The sequence below is a fragment of the Phasianus colchicus genome, chromosome 5 (genome assembly GCF_987193195.1).
Source record: "Phasianus colchicus chromosome 5, bPhaCol1.hap1.1, whole genome shotgun sequence".
NCBI classification, from domain to species: Eukaryota; Metazoa; Chordata; class Aves; order Galliformes; family Phasianidae; genus Phasianus; species Phasianus colchicus.
Window position 1 is genome coordinate 18,800,599 of NC_143440.1, and position 24,558 is coordinate 18,825,156.

The 24,558-nt window shown below is 39.7% G+C and overlaps 1 protein-coding gene across 8 annotated transcripts in view; it reads left to right on the forward strand.

Annotated features, from left to right (window-relative positions):
• The first annotated feature begins 4,671 nt into the window (after window positions 1–4,671).
• The window catches only part of PPFIA1 (PPFI scaffold protein A1), a 56,128-nt gene continuing 36,241 nt past the window's right edge, over window positions 4,672–24,558 (forward strand). For all 8 annotated transcript variants that reach the window (XM_090140745.1, XM_090140748.1, XM_090140746.1 and 5 more), the window contains exons 1-2: window positions 4,672–5,602; window positions 6,698–6,961. In XM_090140745.1, coding sequence (XP_089996871.1) covers window positions 6,698–6,961 — 264 coding nt within the window. In that variant the 5' untranslated portion in view covers window positions 4,672–5,602. The remainder of the gene's footprint in view (window positions 5,603–6,697; window positions 6,962–24,558) is intronic.

The window sequence follows — 24,558 nt, forward strand, 5'->3', positions numbered from 1 at the left end:
CTCAGAAAGCAGAGTGCCTGACAAAGACATTTGCAGTAGGATGTGTGGGAGGCACATTCTTGAATGGGATTGTCTGAATTCGAGTCTTCTTATGGACTATCCTTTTGGGCATGAATAAATGCCTGGTTCTTTATGTATGAGGAGACAGTGCCTCTCTTTTATATGAGACATTTAATATGCCATGTGAACTCTGTTTCTACCTGAGGCTCTGGAGACTGAAACCCATTTATCAAGAAAGCGCCTAAACCACTAGCATTTCCATCTCTCCTCTAAAAGTTGTGTATAGAGTAATACAAGATTTGGAGATGGCAAGGACTGTGGTGGCTACTCTTTTAGGCTGAGGAGGTCTACAGATGACACCTTTTGCTTCCTAGAAGGGAAGTCTGGCCACAGGTGAGATGATTGGGAAAGCTGAATGAGAGTGCTTGTGCCTTGTCAACCTAGTTGAAGTGAGGATTAATTAATTGCCCTTACATTCACAAACCTTCCATTTGACTCATATATTAAACAAAAATCAAACCAGGCTGTATTCCTTCTAGGGAAATGTATTAGTTTTCATTTTTCTTCATGTATGACAAGTTGAACTAAAATACTGTTTGTTCATACAGCTGTAAATTCTACTACTTTTTTTCCCAGCCAGTTTTGCTTTTGCTTGAAAACATTATTCTGAAGAGGCTGTTTGGCAGCTCCTCAGATGGAAGTGCTGTTCCACAGAACTGGTAGAGCAGAAGTAATCAAGATAACAGGTAAGGATTTCACCCTTGCTAACATGTACTGTCCCACCTGCAGTCTCACCTAGAAGGACTTCCTCAACTTGCAACACTGATGAGGCAGTCAGGACAAACACCTTCAGTGCCTTTGAACTCTGACTCCCAAAGGATGAGGGCAAAACAATGAGCACTGTCCTATCAGCAAAGGTATCCTGTGACTGTTGCCCTTGCCACCACAGCTGACACAGCTGAGGAACATATTCACAGGGTACAAAAATTCAGATGTCAGCTTAGCATAAGAGGAAGACACAATTTTTGAGTCTGTGAAGCAGAAAAGATCTCAACACTAAGCACCAATTGCCTGTGCTGGCTCTCATATTTGGATCTCTACTTCCATGCTTCAACAGTTTATTTCTTGCCAATTAGTGGTAATGAGATAATTCCATTAAATACTTGAAAGTCTTTTGAAATTTGTAGTTGCACTTTTTTGATTACTTTTCCAAACGTTATTATGGTCCCTATCCTACAAATTGTTCCCTTCTGAATAGCTATGCTTCTGGATTCATTGAAACAACTGCAGTGAGAAAGCTTTGGCTGGAGTTCTACACTCTTTGTTGTCAGTGGAAAAAAAATCGCTTTACTAGTAATAAAGAAATCTAAGAAATATTTGATCACAATCAGTTGATGGCAGCTTCATTTAGCATCCTGTAATTGTTATGCCTGCACATTTTGTTGAAAAATTCCACTGTCTGTCATGTGATGGTAGGTTAGGCACAACAGTTCAGCTGCAGAGGTCCATACCTAGTAATGTTTGGAGAATGACAGAAAAAGTAGAATTTTTTTCATGTATTTTTTCTACTTCGTGTGTAAAATGTTTTTCCTCCTTTCAGAATTAACCTTGAAGCCTTTGCTTCAAGATATTTTTTCATGCAGGTGTAAGCATGAAATCTAGAAACTGCATAAATTGGACCTAGAATAGATCAGTGGCTGTAATGAAATGGCTGTTCTGCTACTACAAGTGAAAATACTATTTTCCTTGCAGAGAATTATTTGAAGAAGTTGGTGTCCAGATTTTGACACATAATTGGTGAATACTAATATGGAAGGCTTTCTGATAAAAAAAAAAAAAAAAACACAACAGAGTACCACTGATATCAAACTTATAGTACAAGCAACAACAAAATCATGACAGAAAAAAAATCAACCTTTCACTCCTTCCAAAAGTTTGCTTTAGTTTTTAAATGCTTTTCAGTTTTCAAAATCTCACTTTATTAGACCAGTATCAATTAGACTTATTTATGTTTTTTATTTCCTTTGTGAATACTGCATTATAGAGGAAGGAAAGAATTACCTGAAATCCTAGTCTGAGAGGTAAGGAAATTCCATCTTTCCTTTTCCCCCGGTACATTTTCATTCTATGTGTTTGTGACTGTGCCTAGAAAACTGGGTCAGATTTTCACTTGAATCTGAAGAGTTTATGCATCTTTGCTAGATCTTTGCTTAACTTTTCAAAAAGCAGGTCAAGCTGGCAGAATATTTTTGTTTTCTCTATCGAATAAAAGTCACCACCTGTGACTTTTATTAATAAATTTATTATTATGTGACAAGTACATAATATAATCATGGATGAACTGCATGCAACTTATGGGAGAGCTTTGTTAACACTGGCAAAATGCAGTTTGTGGCAAAGGAATAGAAGCATTCCTCTGTAGAAGTGTGCTTAGAAATAAAGAATTGATTAAGTTCAAGGTAATATTCAGGACCTACTTTGCAGTGTTAAGGAACTACCTTTGTTTTCATCCAAAATGTGTTGCTGTGCTTCATAACCATAGCCCAGACTCCATGGTTAGTTTTTACATTAATGTAAATTATATGACAGGACCTCTCAGTGTGGGTTGACAGTAACACGTAAAAGAAGGCCAAATAAAGAATGTCCCTTCCTTCCTCTCCTCCTGTGATCATTTTAAACATGCTATGTTAAATTCCAAGCTTACAATCTTCTAGATATTTCAGTATGAATATATCAATGTTTATGAATAATAGTATTAAGTTATACTGAGACTGTTGGACAACACAGGTTAATTCATAGCATTAGGCAATTTTCTCTGAAACAGCACAATTGATTTTACCCTTTTTTCCCTAACATTTCTATACTGAAAAGATAGATCTCAGAATTTTTTTTTTAATTATATTTAAATTGTGCCCTAACTCAGTGTTAACTGTGCTATCCAACATTTGGCAGAACTCGTGATTTGAATGTGCTTCATAATATTTGGCTTCTTCCTAAAGTTCCAGCTCCCAGAGTCATGTGATAACAACACAACCCTGAAGGGAAAAAAAAAAATCAAGACCTCCTTGCTGTGGAGGGAGGAAAGCTTAAAAACGTGACCCAAATTCACCCTAAAGACTCAAATACCAAAGGAAAGAAAAAGAGCACAGTGTAGTAAATTGGTAATTGTAAAGATTTCTGTACTCGGGGGAAGGAAGAGTGACTAATTAATGGTCCTTTCTATTCAGCACTAGGTGTCAATATGTTCCATTCACAAATGAGATGTCATATAATCTAGGCACAAAACCACACAAGCTTCAGCATGGGGACTGTTACTTCTTGGCATGTCGTACCTCGGCCTGTGTAACCGGCCCTTGGTGCTTTTCAGAGCTTTGCACTATAAAAGCAAGAACAGGAACCAAAATGCAAATGCTTTATTCATAGTAGTAACACAACCCTCTCACAGAGCTCGAGAAGAATGGAGAAAAGATTTCTCCAAGCTTTGCCTACACTTTCCATCTTTATTCAGGTGCATGGAAAAGAAAAAGCTCTAGCAGCACAATCATCCAGGAACAGAGTGAAAACTATGTGGAAAACACATCTATGCTGTTTTGGAAACAGGTCACATGGGGGGAAAAAAAAAAGACATTATGATGTCAGTGCACCCACAGCCTGCTTCCTGCGGGGAATGGGCCGTGCCAGAGAGGCCACCTCTGGCTGGCGGGGCCTGGGTCGGGCTGTGCGTACGGCACGGCGATCGCTGTTGAAGGGAAGCTCAGCACTGTTTTCATCACCATTAAACCTCCCGTCCTGCGCGGGCATGAGGAGCAGGGAGCAGCTGGCTCTCCCGTCCGCTTTACTTCTGTCAGAGCTGTCGAGTTACACTGTTTCACCGGAGAAAATCACTGCCTCACAGCTCTACGAGGTTAAGACCTAAACACGCCGCTCCACCTCCCAGATATTTAAGGCTCGCTGGAAGCGTGCAGGTCGCGGACAGCGGGCCGAGGCGAGGGGCGGCATGAGGGCAGGGACCGGGCCGAGGCGCCTACGCTGGGGCCACGCCGGCAGCCTGCTGCAAGCGGCGGGCAGACCCGCCCGGCAGGGCCGTGCCGCGACACGCCGGGCCCCTGAGGGAACGCCGCTCCGGCCGTCGCTGCGCGCGGTGACGGGGCCGCTCTCGGCGCTGGGAGCGACTCCGGTCCTGCCCCGTTGCTCCGCGAGCACGGCTCCTATACCAGGATACCAGGGCGCTGCCGCCAAGACGGGGCAGCCCTCCTTTCGGGCGGGTACCCGTGGGCGGCGGGAGCGTGGCTTGCAGGGGCAGGGAGGGCGCGCGGGGAAACGGGACTCGAACTCGGGGACTCGGGTGAGAAGGGCTGAAAGCGGAGCCGGAGCCGACCCGCCGCAGCGAGGCCAGAGCCGGGGGTGGAGAGGAGGGCCGGCCTCGCGCGGTGCATTGTGGGCCCCGCACTGATTTATGCACGAGCCGCAGAGGGCGCCGGGAGACGCGGGTGGCGGCGGCGCGGAGGCGGCGGCGCTCGGGGCTGGCGCGGCGCGGAGCTGCGGGCCGGCCGGCGGCGATCCGGGATCTCCGAGAGCCTTCACCGCTCCTCCGGGCCGCGCCGCGGGACGCGGAGGCGCCCTGCCCGGCCTCGGCCGGCCGCTTATCGGCCGCCACGGACGTGGAGGCGGCGGCGGGCGGAGCTGGGCCCGGCTCGGAGGGACCGCTCGGTAGGGCCCGGAGAGGGGGGCTCGTTCGGATCTCGCGGCGCCGGAGCCTCCGCGGGCGGGCTCGCGGGTGAGGGCCTTCGGCGGGGAGAGAGGCGCGGCCCGGCGCGGGGCGGACGGCTCCGTCTGTTCGCCCGGCATCTTTGTTCGGCGGGCCGCTGCTGGGGAGCGGAGCGGCGAGGCCCGCACGGTCGCGTTCCCCCGTTCCTCCTTGGGGCCTGAGCCGGCTGGGAGCTGGCTCCGCGTCGGGTGGAAGGCTGAAGGCTGAAGAAGGCTTTGTAGTGACGGGTCTCTCTTCCCCGCGTCTTCCGACCCGATATCGGCTCCTCGCTGCTGGGATTATAAATGTTTGGACGGAGACCCAGGAAACTGAAAGGAGAACCTCCTGTTGGAATTCGCAGAAGAGAAAAGGAAGGAGGCTTTTCCAAATCCCTCGTGGTAAAACTCGAGCCGTTTTCCCGTGCTGTCCGTATTCTGTTTAATAATGCGATTGTGACCTGAGCGGGATTTCCGAGCCATGAACTGTTGAAGCTTTTGCACCGAAGCATCGGACTACGTTTTTCTCTCTGCACATGATTCCCTCATCCCAGCTGTTGCAGGACCTATGGGCCAACAATAGACGGGAGGTTAATTCTCACATTCTTCTGTGCTGGGGACTTGGCTAGTTAGCTGGAGTTGCTGCTGCTTTTTATTGGAACTGCTCTTTATTGGGCAGTTTTATTTGTTTTCACGTACGCGGGGTGTTTCAGTTAAACAGATGTTGGACTGTAGCTGAATGGATGCTTTGCAATCCACAAGACTTTGGAGGATAACAAAAAACTGCTAAAAACAGAAGAACCGGTACTGCTGGAAACCTGGAGCCCGTTTTCCAAGCCTTTTTATTTTATTGAGCAAGGTAAATAATGTAGTGGTGTTGAAAGTATAGGGCTTGTGGTAGTCATACATGAAGATGTTGCAGAGCACTTAAGGGTGTTTGGAACCTTTCAGCAGATTCAGAGGTATAACCTGGTTAAAAGGCTCTCAATAAGTTTAGTTTTTCTTTAAAATGAATGTGGAGTTTAATGCTGAGAACAACTGATAACTGAGCGAACCATTTAAGCATTACAGATCTCTGATGTTGAAAGAGACTGTCTAAAGAACTTCAAAAGTCTTAAGTGGTTCAGTGAAAGAGTGCAATTAATCATTTGTAAATATTTGTATGTTTTCCCATGTTTTTTAAATGCTTGCTCTCATAGCCATTTGTGATCTGTTAGGGTCTCCTAAAAGTCCTTCCAGTTTGACTGTAGTAAAGTACTTATGTTTGCCTAATTAATTGTATTCATTCTCTGCCTTGAATTATTTTCAGTTACCTTTACCTTTATGTTGTTATTTGCAATGACAGCTGCTACTATTTTGTAATGAATTTTTTCTTTTTATCTTTCTCTACATTTTTATCTCCTGAATTTGGACAATGTGGATTTACCTCTAATTTATATGCATCACATTTAGCAGCGGGTTTCTGCAAGACAGCAGCATAAGCTCAGAGTACTGTTTTAGATATTATCTTTATATGTTTGAAGACTTGGAAGAAGCATATAATGATTCTCAAAATATGCAGTGTAATCAGTAACTGGTTGAAGTATATAATTTTTGGTGGCTTGTTGCATGCCTTATCTTTGTTTTTTAAAGATCTCAGTGGCAGTTTGCTCTTAACAAAAATATAAGTCCATTAAAATGAGATCATAGTTTAAAAAGCAGCTGTAAAAATCTGGTTTTGCAAGATGTCACAGGATTCTCATTATGAAGTGATGCCTTGATTAAATTGATTGTCTACCTTTTCACCCACAATCTTAATGAAATAGTGGCAAACACTAAGGTGTTGGCAACTGTTGCTGATGCTATCATTGAGAGACCTAAGCTGATATTATGGATAGTATCCAAAGTCCCTTATCCTGTTTAGATTTGTTTGACTTAAATGTATGGTCTTTGTTTTGTCTTGTTTTGTTTCAAGATGATGTGTGAGGTGATGCCAACCATCAGTGAGGCAGAGATTCCCTCTGGGGGAAATGGAGGCCATGGTTCAGGTTCCCCATTACAGTCAGATGCTGATTCCCATTTTGAGCAGTTAATGGTATCCATGTTGGAAGAAAGGGATCGCCTTCTGGAAACACTAAGAGAAACTCAGGAGACGCTAGCATTGACCCAGGGCAAGCTGCATGAAGTTGGTCATGAAAGAGATTCCTTGCAGAGACAGCTCAATACTGCACTTCCACAGGTATGGACATTTTGAAAGGAAGCTATTTTCTGATAAGTTGTCTTTGTTGTTTTTATTGTTGTCTTGTATATTCAATTTACTAAACAAGTCATGGTAGGGAAAGATTAATCCAACCTAGTACTTTCCTGAAGTATTCGTTGGTGCTTGGTCACTTTGAGAAAGATAGAAAAGCAAGACAAGTAGAGAACATCAACCCCTTCCCTGCAGTGTGCTTTCCCTGTTTCTGGCATTTCTTTGGCTCAGGAATATGAGGTCATTTCTGCATTGCTTTGTTTACCTGGTGGACATCTTTCTGTCACCATTGTATTAGTGTTTCTTACTGCCTAATTCATTTGTGTGCTTAAGAAATATGTATAGACCATTTGGGGGAATGAAGCAGGCTGTTCTGATACTGTTACAGATTCAAGTTAAAATTGACTTCTGGAGGATGCAATCTGCCTACTATAGCCTGTAGTACTTAACATATTGTATAGGGCAGTAGCGTGCAGTTAAGAGAGTTCATAGATGTCTCCAGACCTTCTCTGTTCTTAGTTATTCCATTCCAGTCTTAATAAATAAAATCAAAACCAACTGAACTTTGAACATGCTGGAAAGCTTTTGATTGTAGGCAAAGCAGAGACCACTTTCAGTGTCAGTTAACTATTGACAGCCTTTCACTTTCTAGCCTGCTTGGTGGTTGTTCTGAGTTTGTCACGATGATGTTGGGCTTGCATGTCTTATTACAGGAAAACATGTAAATTATTACAAGTATTTATATGTTCCTAAATACTGTAGTTACTGTTCATACTGTTTAAAGCAGTGGTTTTAAACTCTCCTATTTCCACTATGTGATTGTTGATATGTTAAATAATAGTGGGAATTACTTGGGGACAGAAACTAAGAAGTAATAAATGTGAATGTAGTTGGATTACAATGATGGAAATCAGAAAGGAGAATTTTCCAACCTTTGCTGCTCCCTGTGTTAAATCATGTGCTGCAGGCAAAAATCATTCTTTGTTTTTCTGTTGCTTTTTATTGTAATAATTGTGGCTTCTCTTTAGCTGCTCTTCCAGGTCTGCTGCATTAATGGGTGCCATTAACCAATTGTATGATCTGTAAACTGTTACTCTTGAATTTGTGGCTGAGTAGAATCACCAAAGCTCTCTAAGCTGTATTATGTCTAACCTTTTTCATTCTCAGTTTTCCGTCTTAAATCTTGTGAGCTACCAGTGTGTAAAGATTTTCTTCTAAACTTTTATGAAAGATTCAGGCAACTCAACAATTCCTGGTTTCATGTATGTCACACTTGTATGTTTTCACATGAGATCAGTGGAGAAGCAAGTCTTGTGGTTCAGTTGCAACATTATATAAATACACTGCAAGAATGGATTTTTGTAGATTGCTGTTGGAAAATAATGTTGTCATGGTGTGAAACTGTACCACTTCTGTCTCGGGTCATGCTTAAGCTCAGATGATAGTGGAAAGTGAGAATTGATGGTGCTTTCTAAAGTTACATTCACAAAATAATTCATTCTTGCTGTGGATCAGAAGTGTCTTATGTGTTTGACAAACCCTTGTTGTTAGTATGGCAATTAATTGGTTACTTCAGATTAGTAAATTTCTGACAAAATTCTAATTTAAATTCTGTTAAGTGTCCAGTAGAAAAACTCTGCTGGCTACGGTATTTGGAACTAGTCAAACTTTTTTGTTAATTATTTCAAGCTGAACATTCTTTTGAACTGCTGTCTCAAACGACCCATTGTTCAACTGTGGATTTCAAGTAGGGGTAGAAGCAGGATAACTTTACTGACAACTGCATTACAGTTTTTTTTTTTCAGGGGAAAAAAAAAAAGGCTACTTGGCAGTGCTATTTTTTTCTTTTAAGTATTTTTAATCAGAGTAGATGTTTTCAGTTTAGTAGAAAGATGTGAAGATCAGTTTGAGTGGTTGTGCAAACATCAGTATAATGGTGTGAATCACCGAGTCAATATCTAACAAATGTATTATTTCTCCCCTGGCCTAGTGTGTACGTGCAGCTCGTCTTTGTAGTTGATTCTGGGGCACTTTATCCCCAGGAGTATTGAATTGACTTGTTTGTAGGCGCACTTTCTGTCGTTTATGTTTTTAGCTGAATCAACCAGTTAGACCATGCTGATGATTGATGGAAACTTCTTGTGTGTAAGGGGTGGGATGGCAGATTGCTTCTACACCAAAACTTTTCTGGTTTTGGTATGAAGACATTCTATCTCTATTGACGGTGATGCTCTGAATTCCCTGCGTTCATTGGGCTTCTGTAGTATAATAAAGGAGCCTGTATCTCTGTGTATGTAGCTACAAAATGGCATATCGTACTTGTGTACTTGCACATCTTTGTAAGTTATAAAAATAATTAGTTTATTCTGCTGCAGTGATTTTCCCCTCTCTAAAACGTTGGAGAAAGAGACTCTTCTAATGTGCTTGTTGTATGATGGGCAACTAGTAATGTAAAGGCATCTGTTGCAATTCTCATAAAATTAGAACAGCTATTTAGAGCAAGAAGACTTTTGTTGTGGTTCTCTAGTTCACAGAGAGAAGAGCATTCTGTTATAGGTGTGCTTCGTTACATTCATTTATAAAATTGACAAGCTTTTCTTGTATGAACAGTTCAAAGCAAAACTTGTTAGCATTGCCTTGATAAAGCAACTGGTTTCTGTTTAATTTAGCAATGTTTTTTGTTTCCTGGGCATTATCTCTTACCTTGGTTAAAATTTACTTTGACCTTGGAGTATGAATTGGATGAAATCAAATTACCAGGCAAGAATTCAAAACCACTTTTATTCTTCCTTGTATTCTTCACAGAAATAATGAAAATGCACTTTTTACTTTGAGAAGTAAAATAGCTTGTCTTTTCAGTGTAAATGCATTCAGTTACAATATAATTATGGTCAGATGAATAGCTGACTCTGTTATTTCCATGCCCTTTATGTTCTTCCAGTGTGTTTCCTACATATTTTAAGATAAGCATGCTTAGAATTTTTAAATTAATCCGTGAAATGCATAGGACTCTGGTGCATTTCAAACTAATGTTTTGATCGTAAGGTTGATGAGTTCCAGGTGACTGCCAGTTTGGTGTTGAGATGTGACAGACTGGGCTTCAGTTTGTTGGTAGAATTCCATGTGGATGTTTCTGTGAATGCCAGCATCGGGCTTGTTTTGGATAGAGAAGACTGTCATTTAATTTATGGACTCGTACGTAGCACAGGTAAATGTACAATGCATGAATTCACAGCAGTTCTTATCAGGATAATTATATATGTTACAGAACTTTGAGCGCTAATGAACAAATGCTGTGCTCTTGTGATAAAGCAGTACTCTTACTAAGATCCACCTTCATCTTACAATGGTTACCTTTTAGTCTGAAATGTATTGTACCATGAGCTGTGCAAAGCAGCTTGTAAATCAAATGTAGCTCTTGTGTTTGTCATGTGGTTCTGTTCTGCATTCAGAAATTCTGTATGTAAGGGGGCATAGATTAGGGACAGATGAGAATTTTCTGTTGGAGGCTCTGTGCATGCGTGTGTGTATAAAAGAAAGAATGGTTACTGTAATATGGAATTAAATATGGAAAAAAGCTGCCTGTAATTTTGGTTTGGCTTCAGCTTTACTAGGATGCCTGCCTTATCTTAATTTAAAGCGAATCCCCACTAGGTCATCTTTAGTTGTGTTCTATTTAATACTAAATATTTTATCACTGCTACATGCTCCTATTAAAAAAAAATAGTATATCTGTTTATATTTATGCTCAATTAAGTTCAGATCTGTTTCTATATAATGATTTTTCTTAGTCTGGGAAATAGCTTGTCTTGCTAAACTTTTAGTCTGAAGTTTGCCCTGGTGTTGTTTAGTAGAATTTATGGATGTAGTTGTCATTTTATTAATGGTGTTATTTGGATTTCCTCCAGGCAAGTTTTAAGTAATACAGGATGTCATAGACGGAGAACTAAGGTCTTGAATTGTGCATAGATATGAAGAACATGGCTGTGGAAAGTACATTAATTGAAGAGTTTGCCAAACTTTGCAGTAGCTGAAATTTCCTGAGCGTTTTAAGTGCAGCTTCATTTACGGTATTCACAACTACTCAGCCTGGAGGTGACGTAGCCTGTTCTTCTTACTTCAGCAAGATGCAATTCTGGCTTCTTAGTAAAAGCCATTAGTCTCAGCAGTCTACCCGGGATTGATAGAGATCTAAAAAGGTTTCAGTTGTGTGTCACACAGACGTAGCCTCCATTTCTCACCCGGAGTTGTGACAGCAAAGATGAACGTGAGTCTTTCAGTTGCTTTTTCAGACAAGTATAATTTTATTTCTGCTTATGTTCAGCTGCTGAGTTTTGCTTGGCAGTTACTGTTAGTAAACTACTGGATCGTCTTTATCCATGTAGCTTAAGTCAGATGGAGGTATGAGTTAATGTTTAGAATTCTTCACTGACTATAACAATAAATCTCAGCTTCCCTAATGTTTTTTCATTACAAGGCACAGAAAGACACAGCTTGTGTCCAAAAGGCAGATGTTCAAGACCAGACCCCTAGCGTTTGTTCTGGCTTCTCAGTTTTTCATTTAAATGTATTTGTGCAAGTTCATCGAAACTTTACTGCTCTTATGATGTTCTATTGATCCCTTTAATAAAATTAATAGTCTAAAGGTACTGTTTTTCTTTTCTTTGGTTGATCAGCAGAAGGACGTACTGGTGACTAGGTAAAAATGCTTTTTGTTTGTTTTTATTGGTGATTTATGGATGTAGCTCTGAAAGATGAGATGGTGATTATTTTTCTCACTCTTCAGTCAGTGTGCAAATATCTGGTAATGGGTTTATTAACTTGTGATGTGCTGTCATCAAACTTGCAGGCTGACCAACAGACTGTGTATAAGCTTGAGTGAGAAGAGCTGTAACCAAAGCAAGCAGTTTATAAAACATGTAGTATATTTAGAACAAGGTAAACTTAGCATATATATTCACTTATGCTAATTTGCCTGTAGCCACCTGTACAACAAGTAGTGTTTGCTTTGGTATTCTGAAAATACAGAATTTTTCATCTGCCAGCCTTCCTGCTTTTTCTCTGCTTTTTAAGTGTATACCTCAAAACTTCTTTTAAGATGATTGCTCCAAGGCTTGGGGTCTCAGTGTGACTACTTAGTTTCTCTCTAGAGGTTTTAAAAAAGAAAAAGAAGCTCTTGGCTTTCTTTTAAAATTAGTAACAAATAAACACTTTATTTTTTTATTCTTAGGAGTTCTTAGTGATTAAAACCACAGAGCAATCTACGTTAAGTTTCTCCATTCTGGCACATATCTGGGAGATGTGAATGTTATGTTTATTGACACTATAGGATTTGAAGTTAAGACTAGAGGTCTGTTTGTTTGTATGCTTGCATTTTAAGTTAATGGCCTTGTGGAAACTTGACTGTCAGGTGCTTACAGAGTAATCATCAAAAGACTGCAGATAATAAACACTCCCCATCTGATTTTTACTGAATTATGCTTGGTAAGTGTTCTCTGTGCATGATGTGGTAACACCAGATTAAAAATCAGAAAATACCTTCCAGTATATAGCATAGAAACTGAGGTCAGTATGTAGATCACATACAGTTAAGTGTTCTCAGGGAACTTAAATCCTTGGAGAGAACTTATTAGCTGTCCATCAGTAATTTTGTAATTCTCAGCTTAGCCCTTTGTCCAAGAACTCAGTTAATACACATCTCTCTTTCTCTTAATTTTGCACTTGTTTTCCTCCTTTAAAGGTGTATGTCAGGTGTCTTGACATAGGCTGTTTTGGCAGTTAAGATGGTTTGCATCTTCAGATGTGTGAGACTATATGATACTAGGAGTTGACATGTATTAGAAAATGTTTCTAATAATTTCTTGTATGTATGAATCTCAATCCACAATTAGTTAGAAGGGAAATATTTCGTTTGTGTGTTTTGGGTAATCTGAGTGTTCATAGCTTTCTAAGTGCTTTTTTTTTCCCCCTCAGTTTGTCTATGTAGTCTCCAGATGCAAGTGAGGAAATGTATTGAGCTGCTTGCCAGGAAAAATGTTTTTGCATTCTCCAGGCTGAGAAAAGAATTATTTTTTTGCTGTTGAGTGGAGTTTTTCCTTTACTGGACATTTTTTCACAGAAATGCTTGCAAACACTGTTTCTACATTTTGTGAGTTCCAGATAATTTTAATAGTGAGATGAGTATGTATCTGTAAGTCATTTGAGGAGCTTGTTCTTCTGTTCGTGTATTCAGAACTGAAGGAGGGGGACTGTGGTTACAATACTCCCTAAAAGTTTTCCTCTTGTTGATTTTGATGTTATTTTCCTTTAGATCCTCCATAAACTAATGTGACCAGTCTTTCGCCCATGACCTCTGTCTATTTTGGACTTTACCTTGGGTTTCATTGTAAGCTCTACTGCAAGTTGGCTCCTTCTGACTGGCTGTTGTAGCAAGGCTCTGGGGCCTGTTCTTACAGTGGCTAAAGCTGTAATGTTTTCAAGAAGAGAAGCTTTATTACTTAATCTTCTCTTCTGCTATTTTACAGTGCCTAGCCTTGAACTGTGCTCATGTGTTTATGCTCGTGTCTGCTCAGGAAATGGTTTTTGAGGGTGGTAGTGAAAATTTTAACTGGAATATAATTTTGGTTGTGTTTGAAATACACTGTGACTTTCTTGGGAGCGAACGAGTAAGAACAGTCAAGATATCTTTTCCTGTTTCTGTTCTGTTTTATGGGTGTTTAGAAATAGTATTTGGCTATAGAACGTCTACAAAGTGCTTCAAGGTGCCGTGATGAAAAGGTCCTTGTGCTCCCACTATTAGGCATTGTCGCATATCTTCAGGATGGATTTTAAACAAATGCCATGTGGCAAAAAGCTTGAAAATTTCAATAGAGTGTCTGTCTGTCTAGTTTTGTTAGGAGTAAATGGGGGAAAAAAATCCTCTTCGAAAAAAGTCCTAAGTGTTTTCTATTTTCTGCAGCAGTAACATGGGCGGCCTTTAATTCTTTTCTGCAGCAGAGCAACTGTATGGGTGTGCTCGTGCTGTACCATACCTTATCCTCTGTCGCTAGAATGTGGTATAGTTTGTTACCCAATTCCATTTGTCATCTAATCAACTAGAAATTTCTGCTTGTTTTTTAATGATCTTGTTTCCCTTATATAAATCGATACCAAATTCAGTTTTGTGCAATTTAAATATCTTGCAGAGAAACACTGCATTTGAAAACAACTTATTTCTTAAAAAGAACTACAGGATAGAATATCTGTTGAAATGAGTAAAAGATGTGCATGAACTTTTAACAAACTTTTTATTCTAGAAAGAAATGCATCTTTTTTCTTACCTCACAAATAATCACAAAGAATGGCATGGGTTGGAAAAGACCTCAAGGATCATGAATCTCCAACACCCCTGCCACAGGCAGGCCACCAACCTTCCCATTTAATTCTAGACCAGGCTGCCCAGGGCCCCACCTAATCTGGCCTTGAACACGTCCAGGGATGGGGCATCCACAACGTCTCTGGGCAGCCTGTTCTGTACTCCAGATTTACTGAACAGCACACAATATAAGGATCTAATTATAGGAGCTTAGGTTGCTGATTCATTTTCACAGTTTAAAAACAAGACAATTTTTCAGGAGGTGCAGTTGAAACAAAGAATTTTTGTGTCAGTCTCTACAGGCTTTAGCTGGCTGTGTGGCTGAAAGATGTAACTACAAATGTAGCTGAGTCCTTGCATGAGTGAAGTTTAATCATTGTCTTCTCAATGCTGACAACTTCCTGTAATGAGAAATAGTATTTATTTTGACTGACTTGAAAAGGAATTTTGGCTACCCAAATCCTCTATGTAAACAGTAAAACTTTCTTTAATGTGGAGAGGGTTCATTCAGTAAAGAGGATTGTAAATTCCTGTTATTTTAATGGTACTGGTTATCTCAGTAAACAGTAACCAATTTGATTTGTCTGGCTTTTAAAACCTACATACGGATTTCAAGTGTGATCCTATAATAAGCCACTGGGAAGGGGGAGAGAGATCTGAAAGTGGAGTTGCTTCTTTGTTTTATTGAGTGCTGAATACAAACTGCTTGATTAAAAAAAAAAAAAAAAGTCCAACTGTAAATGTTAAGCTGTTTTCAGAAACAAAATTCTTCAGTGTGCATTTGGAAGAACATCTGACTCGATCAATGGTGAGGGTTAAATTGTGGGTTTGTGGGTTTGACTTGTGGATTCTGAAATGCCCATCAGAAAAGTCATGTAGCCATGTCTGCTATTGCCAACAGCATCATAGTTTAAGCTCATTTTCTCTGCCCTTATACCCATAAATGGGGTATGTGATACCTGAAGTGTGGTATTTTTTGCATCTAAGTTCTGTTATAGCTGTGCTTTTCTCTGTAGTTTGTGAATGAGTAAGATTTGTGGATTTACTGTTCCCAAGGGGAACCTGCATTCTCGGTAATTTACTATCCTTTAAGGCTCTGTTATGTCATATTTGAAGTCCTGACTGACATGTCACACTTCAGTCTCTCCCTTCTTCTAGGGTTTAAGACATGGGCTACCTCTTGCATCATAAGTTGGAAACACGTTAATAGAATTTTGATGTAATTTAAATACTTAATTGGGATTCTGTTGTATGAATAGTTACCTCTGGCATTAGGAATTTTTCAGATAATCTAAACTCTGTGGATATAGAGAATGAATCTTCACCTTAGAGACCATGGTTGGAAGACCAGAGCGTGCGTGGAGGACAGTCTTTGAGACCTCATATATATGGGTAAATGTGGTTGGGGGTCTTCATGTGTGTCTGCATGTTTTAGGGGAACGTTTAAATTTAGTATCTCTCTCCAGGGCTGTATTAGTTTTGGGTGAATGACTAAAGTTTGGCTTAGATAATTTCAAGGATGCTTTGGGATACTGCTGAGTGTTTTTGTAGAGTAAAATATGTTTTGTGTGCTTTGGTACAGTTGCTGGGGATAAGGCTCTGAAGATCAATAGCATTCTTTGTTAGCTTTGTGTTGAAGAACATGGGGCAGGTGCATCTAGTTCTTTCTCTTTTAGAACATGCAGCTAGAGTTTTCAGAATGTCTTCAGAGGGTGTGGTTCAACAACACTGTTGTCTTAAATCTGAGCCTTTGTTTCAAGAAATAGGGGATTAGGTCTTGTAAAATGGGAATTAAAAAGCTTTTTAGGGTTTTTGCTTTCAGTGCCATGCAGCAAAGAAACTGCCCTTTCCTCTTGTTGTAGATTTATGTTGATAAATTAAATTGGTGCAACTGATTCCTTGTAACTGTAGTCTCCAGAGACTGCGTAACACTTTCTGTATTCTGTGTAATGGTTATAAAGAATTGTCCTGGGAGGTAGTAGAGGAGAAATGGGCCAAGCTTGTATTTTCTCTCAAACGAGTGCAAGGCTTCATGGTTTCCTGGCTGCATCATCTTTCCCTCATTTGTAACCCATTGTAGATCAGGAGCTTATTCCTCTTTGCAGGCCAGGCTCCTCATCAATCCATGTTTTGTTGCAGCATCTGTTGCTGATCAGAGCATGTTAAGACTCCTTTTTTTCTTGTTTTTTGTTCCTTGCTGTTGAGTGGTGTTCAGTATTCTTGGATGCGTTCTGTGAGGTAAGGTGTTTTTTGGGTTCGGATGGTTGTTATGACATTTGATGGGACTGTTTGTTTTGAATGTCGTCTTTGCAGTCAAAACAAGCAAGCAACAAAACATTAATGTAAGCATAAAACAAATGTTGACAATCTGTTACTGGGTTAAGCTTTTGTTTTTAAATATTGGACATGTCTGTTTTGAGATGTGAGATTATACTCTTTGAACAGGTTTTAGAGTAGTTTTTGTTTTTTGTTTTGGTTTTTGTTTTGTAAAAGGAACCTTTTTAATAGAATGGTCTAATTGCTTTCATTCCCAATGTTGCAGATTTGAGTATTTAGCTTCAGCTAGTAAATTCACTTAGCTTGTAAACTGAGTGATTGAATACAAAGAAGTAGAAAAACAACATGTAAAGGGCCTGCAAGTTGAATTACGTGCTGAAGGCATCTGTCTGTCTTCATTGAGTATTACTTGCTTAAACAAGTTTGAAACTATAAAACTGAACTTTCATCGGTTGGCAGAAGAAAAGTTCGTGTGTGTGTATAAATATATATCGGAGCACTGAAGGGAAATTCATGTTGATGCTTGTTTAATGAGAGTGGCTCGGCCAGCCTTATTCAGATATTCCCAAGCACTCCCTTTTAACACGGTGTGAAAAACACACTGGAACTACTGGCCAGAGCTAAACCTGGCAACTAGAGCCAAGATTAATGGCTGGAATAAGGCAGGGCAGAGCCTCAGCCGCTGCTTACAGTTTTTGCAAGCGGAGAGATCCCATCTCTGAAATAATCATGCATGAAGAATCTTTTTCTGGGCCTGTTTCTGAAAAAAAGTGAATTATTATTTCTGTGAGGATTAAGATGCTGAAATTCAGGATTAAGGATTAAATGATGTTTAATTCTTAACTCAAAGGAATTTAGTATTAAATGTCAGCTGAGCAAGAATTGTGCTGTTCCTTGTGAGTGCAGCATGCTTGGAGTCGGTATCTTTTTCTTGCCTAAGGAAACTGACAGCTCAGTGTTGTTTACAACAAACTTGTTACAGCTTTAGTAGGAGTCAGTCTCCATAATGGGGGGTCCCACTAAGAGTGTTGAACTTCTATTAAATTTTCTCAGATACCTTACACTTACTGTACAGTTTTGAGGAGTGTTATGCATTGTGAAATCATCTGCAGCATCCCAGGAGATCTTGACCAACTTCTTTGTGGAGAGGAAAAGCTTAAATGAAATCTCTATATGTCATATTAAATATGAAGACTGGTTTTGCCCTGTATCTTGTTGAACTGGTAAGGCAAGATTCTTCCTCTTAATTAAGTACAACTTGTATTCTCCATTTGCCATGGTGGATATGGGTGTGGGTAAGTTTTTTACTGACATGGACTCCAAAAATGGAGATGCCTAAAGCTACAACTAAGAAGTTGTCCTACTACTCACTGTATTAGTTACTAATGAAAGTAGATTAAACCAGAGGTGCAGGAATATGATCGTTCAAACTCTGAAGCCCTACAAATTCACCAGTTCAGACTGTAACTGAGAGGCATGTTTGTTCCAGATATCTCCCTTTTTTTCCAAAGTGTTTTTGTATTAAGGTAAACTATTATAATTTTGGAATATGAGTATTGATGCTTGCACAGTATTGGAAAGGACTACTGTAGCACTGACTAGCCTGTACAAACTAGCCAAACACACCCTGAGCTTAAAAGCCTGCTCCTTCATGATGACTGAAGCTTTCCTGATGAATATTCAGCTGATCTTGTACACTTGCTCTGAGGCTCAGATGCCCAGAGCAGCAGTGGATGCCCCATCTCTGAAGGTCCTCATGGCCAGGTTGGATGGGGCCCTGGGCAGCCCCATCTGGTGGGTGGCAGTCCTGCCCATGGCAGGGGATTGGAACTGGATGGGCCATACACTACCTTTTTGTATGAATAGATACTAAGGTTTTGAGGACAGCTTCTGTATACTCTATGCTTGCTGCATGTTGGCTGTTGTATTTCTGAACCTTCTTTACTCTGAAGATTTACAGTGTAGTTTCAGTAGCAGTGTTTTGCAACTACTTTGCAAGACAAAAAAAGAACTTACAACTTGAGTTTGTAATTAGCCTTCAGTTTTTTTTCTTGTTAATTCTTAGTGAATGCTGCTGAGTCCTAAGTGACAAAATTCCCCCCACAGGTATAGAGTATTTGGAAAAAGCCTTTGGGGATGGGGTGGAATTGTTTTGATATATTTGTTTGCTGATTCAGTATGGAATTTTTGATACACATCTGTAGTTGTAAAAGTAGTTTAAAAGTCTCTGTTAAAAAGGTTGAGCTGAAAGTAGGTGTTCCCTTTGAGTTAACTGAAAGTAGACTCTGTGATCCACTATACTTTCAACAGGCCACAGGTGCTGCCAGTGATTTGTTAAAGTTGATGAAGAGATGAAAGAGTGATTTGAAGAAAACGTAGATTCTTAATCTGTCAGTGATATCAAGGCTGGTTGTCTTACAGGAAGGATCTTAGCAAACTGCAAAATTAGACCTAACCTAGGAGTTACTGGATGATACTTTCTGGCCTGTTTAAATACTCTTATGTTCCTCTTGCTGAATTTTGCAGACTTAAAGAAGTGCATTTAGCACTGAAGAAAATAGAACGCTGCCAGGGCTTAGTTCTACTTTGCACTGTAAAATGATGTGTAGAATCGGTGATTATTGGCTTTGCACCAGGATATGTTTTTGAACTGGGCTTTACTTTTACCTTATATGCATAACAGTGATGGTTTGCATGATTTAGAGAAAATTAAACTTGATAGCATAGATGGTAATAACTTTGCTAGTTTAAATGGCTTCTGTTGGCTGCATTTAATGAGTCAAGTGTAGGTGGTTCCTGTTTGCCTGCCTTCAACCTACAGTTCAGTTTGTGTGCTTGAGCTTACAGGCTCTCTTTCCAAAGAGTGCGTGTGAACTTTGGATATTAATTAGTGTGGTGAAAGGAGAACCTCTGATGTTTCAGGAGGTCAAAGATTCTGCCATGTTTGGATTTCAGTACTTCTACACTTCCATGCCCCAATAGGAAATGTCTGTCAGAGATGTTATTGAGGGAAAGAGGAGCTTTAGAAGAGAACATGGAACTGATGTGTTTCCTTCCCCTTTTTTTTCTGTTAATTCTGCATTCCTGTTGCAAAACTGCCAAATATTTTTCATCTTCATTTATGTTTCCTTGTACTTCAACATGCAGCACTTCCTGAAAGTTCTTAGCAATTAAATCCAGATTTAGTGCTTTGTAGTTAAGACTCAGTGAATGCTACATGTAAATGAGAGCAGGTCAGTCAAGACAGTAGCTGGAAACCTGTTTATTGCCGTAGAGATTTGGTTTTGCACTGAATTTATCTGTTTTGCACTTGGGCATCTGTTCACTACCTACTGGCTGTGAGTGAGAGTTATTTTACGCATTGCTTTCTGTCAAACACCAGAGCTTCCAGCTCCGAAGTGGACTGGAAGCAGTGTGTTTTGTTCCAGAGCAGTAAAACTATACAACTGTAAATATTTTAAAACTTCATTGCATGTTTAGAGTGGAGCAACATTAATGAGAAAGCCCGGAAAGGTCAATCCAAGAAGTGAAGTTCAAGAATATTCTACTGCAAGAGAGAACAGGAGTGATAAAAGATGCTTAACTTCAATATAATAAATAAGTTTATTAGTAACTGCTCATTAACTGGATGCAGTGCTTGTTTTAGTGTTTTCAAGCAGCGGTACAGTTTTTGGTAGAGAGAGGAAAAATGGCTTTTGATTCAAGGAAAATGTAGACTGATCAAAGTTATACTAAACATTTTAAACTGTCTCAGTGTCAGTGGTTGGAATGTGAGAAAGTTGTTACAATTAAAGAAACTTGCACCTATGTTTTAATGGTGCAGTTTGGTTTTTTGAGCCACTAAAACTTCTTACACAAAATAAGGAATAGGAGAGGACGGTTGATATTTTTAAGGGCTGCGTTTACTGCACTGTTCTCACTGGCAGGTTCTCAGCCAGTTTGAGTATGAATAACACTTTAATTCAGACTCGAGTCTGACATAACCATATCTATGTTTGATGCTTACTGAAAAGTAATTTCATTAGGTGAAAAGCAAATTTTTTTTTTTTTTACACTCTAGACTAATTTCTGACTTACACATTCTGGCATGCCATAGATATTGGAAAGGTTGAAAGTAATCTGGTTTATTGGACTGGACAGGCAAAGCACTGCTTACGTTGGTTATTGTTTCTTCTGGATTTCTGCATTTTCTTGGAAGGCAGGACTTAATGATCAAAACATGCAAGTGCTTTTGAGTTGTAGCTCTGTTCTTGAATTATTTAATAATCCTAACAGCTGAAAAAACTAAACTGGTGTGAATCAATAGCTACAAAACTTGCTTGCTGTTACTTGACCCCTCCAGATTCTGTTAAACAGTGAAGTTTTATTGACTGTGTATTTTAAAACCTGGTATGTTGGGATATTGGCTACTGCTGCTACCTACAACCCTCAGGTTTAAAATGAGCTGACTATTAAATATCCTGTTAAGTGTAGATATTTAGGTTTGCTTTGATTGTTTTATTTATGATACTTCTCATTTCTGTGCGCACACACTATTTGGAATAAGCATGGATTACATGTAATATGAATAACACTGTGGAAACTTGTCTCATGTTTACCTTAGTTTCTCATCACTGATGGCCTGTGTTTTTTTTCCCCTGTTGTTCTTATTATGTTCTCAGTATATTGGATACTTGTGTGGGTTGCTTGATGTGCAGATTACAGAACAGAATGTTAACAATAAAACAGAATGTTACTTAAGGATTAAACAGGTAAATGTTGCTCACATAGTTGGGGCAGAGATGTTCCTAAAGGTGCAATAGTTGCATCTTCATCCTTGTATTGCCAGGAGATAGCTTTTAATACGTAATATTGATAAGCTAGAAGTTTTTTTTGTATCTTCTTATCCTTAAAATAAGTTTTCTAGTCATCTTGTTACCTTTAATCTGGAATTCTTATTTGCTGAAGAGTAGTGTTTGTATTTTGTGCAAAAATGTTTTTTGTTTAAGCAAATCCCAAGCAACCCTACTGTTCTCTGCAGTTACTGTAGAAAGAGCATCCCTGTTATACAGCTCCTGTTGTCAGATTCACAGGGATTACCTGTTTCTTTAAATTTTTCCCCAGCTGAAATGTCATCTTTCCTATCATGTAGCATTTAATGGCAGTGTACTATCCATGGAACCTGTAAAGTGTACTTGTAATAAACATGAAGAAAATCTGTTACCTGAAAGCCGTAATGTTCCTGGACCACCATCGTCTTTTAAGTAGTCAAGTATCACATCAGACATCACAATTCTACAAGCTTGACAGCTAGATCAGCTGGTGCTATTTCAGTTCATTTAGAATAGAGTTGCTCAGGTTGGAAAAGACCTTAAAGGTCATCGAATCCAACCACAACCTAACCAAACTGCCCTAACCCCCTGCTAAATCATGTCCCTGAGCACCACATCCAAACCGTTTTTAAACACATCCGGGGATGGTGACTCAACCACCTCCCTGGGCAGCCTATTCCAGTGCTTAACAACCTTTTCTGTAAAGTAGTTTTTCCTGATATCCAACCTGAACTTACCCTGGTGCAACTTAAGGCCATTTCCCCTCGTCCTAAGAAATGAGGGAAATGCAGAAGAATATGATGCAGCAAGGGTTTTGCTGCCTCTCAGCTAAGTATGCTGGAAGTTGGACAGCATCACACACGGGGATGCTGCTGTCACCAGAGAATGAATTGCTGGAGTGAAAACCTTTTGAACAGAAACGCACAAAAAGAAAAAGAACACTTTGCTTCACTCCCAAAGCTGTGGCTTTGGAAGGATGGTCACTCGGGCACTGTGGTGTTTGTCCTTATGTTGTTCAGGCATGGATCATGCCTGCCCAGATGCTGTTTGCTGGTGTGTTTTCTGTGCTGTGGCTCGGATGTACTCCTACCAGGCTGGGCTGAGAGACGTGGTTCTCCACTGCTCTTACTTACAAACACAGCAGGAGTCTTAAAAGAAAAAAAAAAAGTTCCAGATCTCGTTCCACACGTCTGTCTCACTGGCAGCTTTTCCTTTTCACCTTGTGCCCAGAATACAGACTCTTCTTCATGAAGAAATGCCATTGTTTTAAAAACCTGTGGAGTATGTGGACGAAACCCAGAAAATGAATTACTGAACAACGAAGTTACTTTCACTGAGTTTATTTTTTTTGCTGAGTTTTCTGACACAGTGTCATATTGTGTTCAGAAAGTTACTTTCTTGAGTAAGCATTTCAGTTTACTGCATAGGTTGCCAGTGCGTTCTGAACAACAGAGGATATTTATCTGGTATATTTGGCACTCTGTTTCTTGTAGTAAGTGCTCTGTTGTGCTTATTCTGAGTCCCCACTCCTGTCAGTTTTCAGAGCAGACTATTTATTATTTTGATTGCAACTGGAAGCAGAGCAGAACTTCAGTTCTGAAGCTTTCAAGCTTCTCTTTACGTACAAAGTAATATAGTATTTGGACAAGTAAAAAAGCTTCTTATGAATTTTCTTGTTTCCTGTATTTGTTTCTGTATATCAATTTAATGCTGGAGAAAAAGGTGAGAGAATTCAGAAAGTTTTTAGGTAATGGAGTTGCGAATGGTTTCCTTTTGAACTGCTTGAGGAAATCACAAACTCTGCCGTTGAAGAGAGTGATTTAAACTAGAAAGGACATGTCTTTTGGCAGCATCAGCTGAAACTGAGGACACTTGAGTGTTCTTTCTGAAGCTGCTTATGGGACTCAAAGCAAATACATTTTTCAAAAACAAACAGCAATGAATGTATTATGCAATGCTAGAAATACGTGTCAGTCTGTTTATGGAGCAGCAGTATAAATTCCCATGTGCATTGTTATTCTTGGGTCACCTGACAGTGTGATGGTTCATGTCAGAATTATGATATATTTGTGCTACAGTTTATATTTGCACAGGAGAAAGCAATGGAGCAGAACTGTCTGTAATTATTATTTGAAGGGTGAATCAACTCCTTTGAAATATACACTGTTTTTCTGTAGATAGATCTCATGTTGTCTTCAGTAACATATTTATTAATGCCATACAGTGATACTATGTTGAGGACAGATGGAAAACAGTGTCTGATAGTCCTTACTGCTTTCTTTGTTCTGTCCTCTAGACTTGAGATAGACTGGAGGAATATAGAGCTCACCACATGTCCATACATCTGGATTTTGATGTTGGCACTTGGAGGGAGACTTTTTCATTTGTTTTGAAAAAGGGGAAAAAGAACAACCCATAAAATAAGTTTGTATCAAGCTCTTTTGGAAATACTTTGAGTCTTAGTACTTTTACTAGTTCAGTACTACTTGAAAACAGTCAATTGCATAATGTACAAAGATAAGCAAGATGGACCTGTGAAGAGCTACACCTTAAGAACCTCAGCTGGGTTTACTTGTGCTTGTATCTGGAGCAAAAGAAATGCATGCTGTCCTTTGCCTGGGAGTCGTGGAAAGTCCCACGGGGTTACTGGGGGTGCAGTACAAATTCCAATAGGAAGGAGAATTCTGTAGGCAGAGCTTAAAGCAGAGTGGTTTTTTCCTCCAGCTCCTGTAAAGCTTGGGGAGGAGTTTCCCTTTCTTGGTTTACTTTGCGCTCAAGAATCTTTAATATTTTGTTTTGCATGTTTGAAGTTGTCTGTAGCTATGAATTTACTGACCAGGATGCCCTAGTATGTGTATTTTCAGCATTTTTTTTCTTGAAAATCATAAGTCAGTTTTTTTAAGGGTGGATGGAAATTACTTTAGAGGTATAAAGGTGAAATAATCATGCATAATTTTGACTGGAACATGCATGATAAATTTTTATTTAGGAGGAGTTGTTATGATGAGGGATTCTGCATCTGTGGTGGTGCTGTCTTTTGTTCACAGCAACTTCTTAATGCCTACTGTGTTAGTAATCCCGAAGGAGTTCACTCTAGGCAATATATCATGCAACAGAATTTCTTGTCTTTTGTTGTGTGTGTT